Consider the following 8,703-nt stretch of genomic DNA (forward strand, 5'->3'; position numbering starts at 1 on the left):
CCAGATCCAGCACGCCCCTCAGAAGGGGAAGTCTTGCAGCACTGCCCTTGCAGATTAAGTGATGAGTCATTGCGGGCTTCAGTGCTTGTGCGCCACCCCCATGCATAAGTCACGAAAAGGTCTAGAGAATGTGTCCTCCTAAGGAGGTGAGAGAGGCCTGCAGCAGGTGGCCGAGCCCTGTGTGTCAGCAGGCTTTCCTGTGCTCCATCCATTCAGCCGTGAAAAGAGAAGCCAGCATCTGAGAGCAGGTTTAATGAAAGAGCTCTTTGTCGCTCGCAGCCAATTCGCGGGCTTTCCTCTCGTTGTTGGTGAGCCCGGCCCTGCCCTGTCTCCGTCTGGATTACTTCCTCCACCAGAATGAATGAGGTCAGAGGGCACAGTTGCAAACCCCTGGTTACTTTTGTGTACAGAGAAAGCTGGCCAGACCATATGCCTAACCCTTGCCCTGGGGAGAGCATGGAGGCGTCAACACGAAACTGTGCCCAGTAATGTGACTGCATGTATAAAACAAACAGAAACAGGCCTCTTAGAGCTTGAAGACCCAACCCGTGCTTTGATCTGAGTTCCTCCAATAAGTATGCAATTAAATGCTTACCCCATAACTGCTGTAACCTTTTATTTATAGCACATCATGAGTCACAGTCCTGGGCTGTCCCAGGATTATATGAAAAGGCTTAACACATAGATTTACAATAGTCGTATTTCTCCGTTATTCTACTTAAGTGTCATGTTACAATAAGCTGGGAGACAAATGAATTTACAGGTGCGTAAACACCACCTTTGTTCATTTATATAGAAATTATGGAACAAAATATGTATAGGTGAGAGCTAACAAAAGCTTTTCCCCTCTGCATGAAAATGTGACCTTCAATTAACCTTCCAGCTCTGTTTCTCTGGAAACCTGATAAAGGCAGCATGTCACCCGTGACACTAGGCAGCGTTGCTTCCGGTCAGAATAATCCCTGACTGGCAAACTGCATTTCAACTGAGACGATCCGAAACAGACCTGGTAGGAAACCGCGTCTCTGGGCTGTGCCTCGTGCCGCCATCCTCGTAGCCGGGCACAGGCTTTACGGGGACCCTGGGACTCGTTCCCGTGGAGCTGTTATAAGAGCTATTGGCCCTTGTGGCTTTGAAGCCACGGAGACCCCTGCACCTGCCTGACCTGGTCTTGACCCCTTGTACCAGCGCTGTCTCCTGGGGGCCCTGAGAGACCCGCTCTGGCCGCCACGTGGACCACCGCGAGAGCCCCTCCTTCCGTGACGGCAGGAAGTCCCCGGTGCTGCCCCGTAGCTTTCCAAGTAAATGCGGCCGGAGCTGCGGCCGGGAGTCTCGTGGGCCAGAAGGCAACCTCACTGCATAAATAAATGCGCGCGCGTGCATGCCTGCGTGCGTGCACATGCGTCACGTATGCAGTATATAGTATGTATATGTGTACGTGCATTGTATTGTATTATATATACTGCGTAGCTATAATACTATATACAGTATGTGTGTATATATATATACACGCACAGTATGTATATATATATGTGTATATATTTTTATATGCATTCTTTGTTTTTGTTTGTAATTCTGTTTCAGTTACCGTCGGGCCTCCAGAAAACATTTGGGTGACCCCAGGAAAACGCTCCCTTATCGTCATGTTCTCCCCTCCGTTTGACGTCGACGACCCCTCCATGGCCACTTTCTCTTATTATGTCCGTTACTGGGAAAAGGGAGGAATCGAACAGGCAAGAGCATTTTTTCGTTGTCGTTGTCTTGATTTTCTTGTCTTGGAGTTTCCGACTCAGCAAAAGAAAGTAAACTTTAAAATGGACAAGGAGAACAGGCTGTCCCAGTATCAGCACCTCAGGAGTCTGAGACCTAATCTGGTTTCAAGTCACGTCTTCACGACCTGTTTTTCTCCTCACCGTGCTGAGAGTTCCCTCTCTCCAGGTCCACCTGAGCGGCCCCTTGGTCTGATGTCATCTAGGGTCCAGACTTTGCCTTTGACACTCTCTGGAGTTTGAAGAAGGTTCTAGTGGGCTTATTTCTACAACAAGGAATCCGGCACTGCAGTCTGCAAGGCTTAACTATGTCAGCTTCTCTGGTTTGGACAGTTTACAAAGCGGGCACAGACGAATAGGTGAGAAGTATCCTGGGAGGAGAGACTGTGTTCTAGGGAGAAGGCCCAGCGGGTGTGCGAAGGCCTGGCCCATTTGGAGAGCTGTAAGCGTGTGGATCTGTCAGGAACACCCACGGGGCAAGGAGGGTTGACAACGATGGGTCAGACCAAAGGAGCCTGGTCAGCCCCAAATAGCACTGGGACAAAACGATGGCTTTCAGTCATCGCCAGTGCCTGATTGTCCAAGTTGCATTCAATGAGGTTCCATTATCTATGTGAGCTTCATGATGTCCTAATTTCAACATTGTAATAATTTTTACAACGCTAGTAACAGTTTATGTTTACCAAGGGCTTCCTTTGTGTCTGGCACTGGGCCAGATGTTTTAGCTACATCCTCTCTCATTTAATCTTTATACCAACCTGTTCCAGAGAGAGAAACAGATAGTTAAGCACCTTGCCCAAGGTCAGCCGCTGACAGCTAGCAGAGTGAGACATCTACCCTCAGGGCGAATGCTCTCATTTGCAGTTTTTCTGTCACATAGTTTATATTTGCACTTTTTCTTCATCTCTTTAGGGTGAGTCTAAAATCACTGAGGAAGGCAAAACTCATGAAAGAGCTCATGATGGAGTCAGTGGCTCATTTGAGCTCATGATGGAGTCAGTGGCTTCACTCCATTGAATCGGCCCCCAGAGGGCAAGTTGGTATCATAGTTCTGGACAGGGCTGCCCAGTGCTGGAGGACTCAGCCTCCAGGACACTGAAACCAGACTCACTTGGCGGTGTGCCCTAATGAAAAGTGCATGCACGGATCACACTCCGCCACCTGGAATTAGCTTGATGTCACTTAGCCATTCTAGGCTGCAGTTTCTTTTTCCGTCAAGTGAAACAGTTGACATAAGGCGGAATCCGTGAAGACCCCAAGTCCCTTTTCCCCTTTCGATCGGAGCTTCCAAACTTTGAACAAAAGACTGTAGGGCTAAAAAGTTACTCTGAAAACCACCAGTATGATCTCCATCCACGCTGTGAGGCTGTGTCCCCAAGAGCAACCCTTAGATTTGCTCAAAGGACTTACAGAACTAGGCTTATTATAGTTGGACTCATGTGATTTATGACAGAAAAGAAACACAAAGCAAAATCAGCAGAGGGAAGATGCTCATGGAAAATTCCAGAGGAAAGCAGGCGCGAGTTCCTGACTCTCCTCCCAACAGACTCACACGAGGCACACTTAATTCTCCAACAACAAGCTGTAACAATATGTGACATATCATCGACCAGGGCTTTTACTGGGGACTGGTCACATGGGCAGTCCTCTCCCAGGCACAGATCAAAATGCCAGGCTCCCAGATGGAAAGCACGTCTTCAGCATAAAAAAAACATTGTTGGTACAATAAAGCACCCCCTATCAGTGAGGGAATGGTGGGACCTGCTGAAATGCAGGTTCCCAGGGGCCAGCCGTGGGCCAGCCCTGCAGGCAGGCCTTTCCTTCCAAGGACAGCCGTCTCGGGCCTGAGTGTGGGCTCTTCTCTGCAACCTGTGATTCTAAATTTCAGAAACGCTAACCAGCTGCCGACATAAACCCAAACGGAATTCTGTCCTTCGAATCGCTTAATGTGGCAGTCCGAGCAAATTTTTTTTTTGCCTCTGCCCTGGGAACCCATCAGCATTAAACAGAAGAAAATAAAATTAATAATCACCTGTAATCCTACTATCCATAAATAATACAATTATTTTGTATTTTTTAAAATAAGATCGGTACTCTAAAATGAGATTAATAATCTAAAATAAGATGAACAATCTTCTTTTCAGTCAATACTATAGCAGCTTCATCTCTCCACGTTACTGAGCATATGTTCTACCACAATTTCAAATGGCCACAGTATAGTCTACTGTCTCTCAGAATTAGAAAGCAGTCTTTTATAAGAAGTCCTATATTGCCATAATGTAGTATATCTTTCTCTTGTTTACCTGTGGAACAATGACAGCATTGTCCAGGACAAGAGGGAGAAGCCAGTGACTTATGTGGAGGTGACAAGGCCTCAGGGAGGCAGCAGCAGGGAGGTCGAGAGGAGACAGGATCCTCTGAGAATGTGGGATCCCGCTGTTTACGGATCACATAAATTGCCGAAGTCATTTTGACTAAAACTCTGAAAGGAATCAGCACGTTTTAAGTCAAAACCAGAAGCAGGTTGGGAACTAAAGGCACATTTTTTTCTAGAATGATTTTTTTTTTCCTCTGTTGACGAACGTGAAGTATCTACATTAGCTTAACCATGAAAAACAAAGTGTTCATTTTAAAGGACAAAATGCCCTCTGAGAAGTTTGCTAAATTCCAGTTTTGGACCCTCCGTGGCTGCCTTGGGTCCTCAGTGGGCCCTCTGAGGCCTCACAGCCAGAAACAGCCAAAAAGCCATCACACATATAAAATGTGTCCAGTGTAAGCCAGTGACTCCTTAAAAACAGAAACTCCTTATTCTTTGGTTGCATGTCCACTGTGAATTTGAGGAAACGTTGAAAAGTTGGAAGTGGCTTAGCAGTATCTGTTTGGGTCATTTACATGTGTGGCTGTTGGTGGTTTTCACATAGGTCAAAGGCCCCTTCAAGAGCAACTCCATTGTGCTGGATGATTTAAAACCTTTACGAGTATACTGTTTACAAGTCAAGGCCGAACTGTTTTGGAATTCATTCAACATCCGTAGACCTGGGCATTTTAGTGACGTAACTTGCCGCGAAACGACAATCGATGGTAAGCTGTGCCCTCTCGTACCCTTTCTGAGCTGGGGAAAGAATACTCCTCAGAGAGCGAAACTGGGGGGCTGACACGAGGCGACGGGCAGTGGGAGTGGGGAGACCCAGAGAGAAGGGAGAGAGGAGAGAGCTCGTAATTGTTGGTATCACGAGCTTGCGTCCAGAGGTCCAGTAGCAAAAGCTGAACGTTTGCTTGATTTTAGGACTGCCTTACTAGCTGCTAATTTAAATATATGGTGTGGGGAGGGGGCTGGTATCTGTCCGTTTCACTGGGACATGAATACTTTTTAAGCGGTTGGCAGATGAGAAGTGACCTGATGTTTGTATCATGCATGGGATGGTCCCTTTTTTCACTTTTACGTCATCTTGTTAGCCTCCACCAAGCTTCAACAAGACGTCCTGATCGCCATAGGAACCTTTCTGGTGCTGGCGATGCTGGCAGTGCCCTGTCTCTTCCTGGTCCTGAAATACAGAGGCCTGATTAAGTACTGGTTTGAGTCTCCACCAAGCATCCCTCTACAAATAGAAGAGGTATGTGTGCGTCCATCTAAATAGGTGACGTGTCATCACGCCACAGCCCTCTGGCAATACCTAGGGGTTCGGCAGTGGACAAAGCCACGGGCACAGAGGTTTTAGTGGTACGGGGTTATTTGTACGTTCACGTTCATGGCAGCATCATTCACAACAGCTGAAAGATGACAACAGCCCAAATGTCCGTCAACAGACGAATGCATAAACAAATGTGACACACACATAACGATGGAACGTTATTCAGCCTTAAAGGGGAAGGCGACTCTGACGCATGCTTCAGCCTGGAGCAACCTCGGGGGCATTATGCTAGGTGAAAAAAACCAGTCACGGAAAGACAAACACCGTCTGCTTCCGCTCATATGAGGTCCTTAGAGTGGCCAGGTTTGTAGAGACGGTGGAGCACGGTGGCGATGTGGAGCCAGCATTAACAGTTTCAGCTTTGCTCTGGAGACGGATAATAGTGGTAGCGGCACAACAATGTGAATATACTTTACTGAACCATACGCTTAAAAATGGTTAAGATGGTCGTTTGTACGGTATATGTCTATTACCACAGTTTTTTTAAAAAATGGTGATGGCACGAGGTTGGGCAGACCAGGGGCCTGGCCTGGCCACGGGCTTGGCGGCAGGAGGCCCCCCCTCTGGAGACAGCACGCCAGTCCTGTGATTTTTAGAGAGCGCCCCCCTCCCCTCCAGTGGAGCCTGGCGGGAGGGGGCAAAGGCCGGAGAGACAGGGGCAGACGGTGTGCGCTTCATAGGAGCCTGGAGTAAACGCACACGAGCCGTGAGCACACGAGGCCTCGCACACCAGGTGCTCAGTGGGCGGTACCAGTGTCGTAAGGGCCTTGAGAAAGAAGGATGAAGTGGGTCTCGGGCAAAGTCTGCTTTTCCTGCATGGCCCCAGACCCCCAGGGCATAGTGAGGGGAGCCGGCACTCTGAGGACACAGTGGGGACATGCTTCCATCAGAAGCCAGCCGATAGGAGAATACTTGAAAGTATCTGCTTCTGGAGGTTTAGCATTTCTCAATAAAATCGGGTTAAAACTGAAAACCTGTTTCGTTGGAAACAGTCGTGCTCTGTCATCTCTAGAGTGCGTCGATGGTAGGTGAGGCAAGTCTGTAAAGGTAGAGTGGTGCTTTCAGAGAGAGCTGCGGCCCCGTGTTTTCCCTCATCTGTCACCAGGCCTTCAAAGTACGCGGGCACGGTACAAGTGACCTGTGAAATTCCTTCCCGGAACCTCCCTACAAATACCGCATGATTCCACTTGTAAAAGGGATTACAGCAGTCAGACCCACAGAGACAGAGTGTCAGACGGTGGTTACCGGGGGGCTGGGGAGGGGGAGCAGGCAGTTGCTGTTCAACGACTATCAAGTTTCAGTTCCGCAAGATATAGTAAGTTCTAGAGAACTGCTGTGTGCAGCACGGTGCCCGTAGTGAGTGCCTTGTGATGCTCTCAGAACCTCGTAAAGCGGGTAGAATCCATGTGAAGAGCTCTCACCACAAAACAAAAACAAAACGAAACTTCCCCACTTCATATCGTTACTGAATCACAGCTCTCGAGGGGTCTCAGGGTTTTACTAATAATCTCCCTCACGCAGTAGAGCGACCTCTGGACTCTAGTAAAGCGAACTCTACGCTTAAAAATGGTTAAGGTGATTTAATTTACCTCTAGTGGTTTTTTTGCGGGGCTTGAATCTTAAAACATGAAGTCTTTCGGTTCTCTTCCCTGGGAAAGTGTGAAAAATCCATATCAGAGGCCACTGAAGCTACCTGAGAATAACGAATCCTGTTTCACTTAGCTTTTCGAGGTTTGACAAGTGCAAGTGATTCGTTGTTGTCCCTCATTGAGACAGCTGGTTCTAAGCTGGCCGTATTTCAGTATCTTTCTGCATTTCCAAGGGCCAGCTACTGGGCGCTTGGTAACCTGGTGAATTGATGGCCAAGTGCAAAGCAGAGGCTGGAGGGAAAGCAGAGTTGGGCTCGGTGAAACGTCACCAGCGTCGAGGCCCTTGGCTTTCCCGCGGACCCACCACCAGCCCCCAGGGCCCTGCCGGCCACCCCTGCAGGCCACGTTCTCTGCTCATCCCATGTTCTGTGGCGTCAGGGTGACCAGTGGGCGGAGTGGCTGAGAAAAACACTCGTGAACTTCTCTTGGCCCCCATTGTAGGTGAATGAGAGGTCCTGTTTCTCTCCTTCACCGAAAAGTTCGAATCTCAGAGACACTTTAGGATTAGCGATTCACAGGCACCGAGTGCACAAGTCGGAGCTCGCCCTCCCTGAGTGAGATGCCCCATTCCGCCTTCGGGTGTCACCGCCCGGGCCTTGGATTCGTATGGGCGGCTGCGAGATGTGGGGGAGGGGGAGGCGCTTTGAGACGGGGTTGCGTTGGCGGACGGAATAGGTAGGAAGTTATACCTGAATAAGACGTGGTGGTGCCGGCTAAAACTAAAGTGCGAGGTCTGCTATTCTGAACTGATAAACTAATTACAATATTGGTTTTCACCCCTTTCAAGTATTTAAAGGACCCGGCGCAGCCTATCTTAGAGGCCCTGGACAAGGACAGCTCACCAAAGGATGACACCTGGGACTCTGTGTCCGTCATTTCATTTCCAGAGAAGGAGTGAGACGTCCTCCAAACCACTTTGACCCAAAGTGCCGGTCTGGGAAGAGGACGTTGAGCCACTGAAGCTGCTGATGTACCCCTCAGGACTTTTCGGAGCCCGGGACTCCATGTCTCCATTGCAAAAAGGACCGTCGGTGCCTGGGGACAAGTAGTGGGGTCTCGTGGGGGAGACGAGCTTATTTTTTTTAAAAAGAAATTTCTAATGATACAGTTTTCTAGAATGATTCTACAGAGATATCCCAGGAAATTTAAGGTTTATCTTAAACACTAAAAAGGCATGTAATTATTTGTTAGCAAAATGTCTCCGGCGTACCTCTGATATTCTGTTTCTCGTTGGTCGGACTGGGCAGTGAGGGGACCCAGTCCTCTCCTTGACTCTGGCAGGTGAGCTGTGGCCCCCTGGGCAGGTCACACATCCTGTCCCTGCCTGTTCCAGCCAGAGACACTGAGCAGAGCCCTTCACATCCAGTCTCCCAGCTTACAATGTGATTAGTCCTGTGAATATTTTCCGAGTAATTTAAAGGGTTTTCTTCAGGCTAGTAATAAAAGACTGTAGAATTAACTTTTTAAAAGTCTGTGTGAAGTTTTTCCTCACCACTTTGCCTTCTTATTTTGGCCTGTTCCCTGCAAAGTTTCAACTTTTTAAAGTTACTCTATCTAAACCTTTGTTTTCTTACCTAACACCCAGTAGAGCTA

The 8,703-nt window shown here is 48.4% G+C and overlaps 1 protein-coding gene across 1 annotated transcript in view; it reads left to right on the forward strand.

The window, feature by feature from the left end:
* IFNGR2 (interferon gamma receptor 2) overlaps positions 1–8,574 on the forward strand; it is a 16,942-nt gene extending 8,368 nt beyond the window's left edge. Inside the window, exons 4-7 of the mRNA XM_015596745.1 lie at positions 1,585–1,733; positions 4,691–4,850; positions 5,226–5,383; positions 7,898–8,574. Of these exons, the coding sequence (XP_015452231.1) occupies positions 1,585–1,733; positions 4,691–4,850; positions 5,226–5,383; positions 7,898–8,008 (578 nt within the window). The 3' untranslated portion in view covers positions 8,009–8,574. The remainder of the gene's footprint in view (positions 1–1,584; positions 1,734–4,690; positions 4,851–5,225; positions 5,384–7,897) is intronic.
* Positions 8,575–8,703: the final 129 nt, after the last annotated feature.

Source organism: Pteropus alecto, unplaced genomic scaffold (genome assembly GCF_000325575.1).
Source record: "Pteropus alecto unplaced genomic scaffold, ASM32557v1 scaffold3, whole genome shotgun sequence".
Taxonomy (NCBI): domain Eukaryota; kingdom Metazoa; phylum Chordata; class Mammalia; order Chiroptera; family Pteropodidae; genus Pteropus; species Pteropus alecto.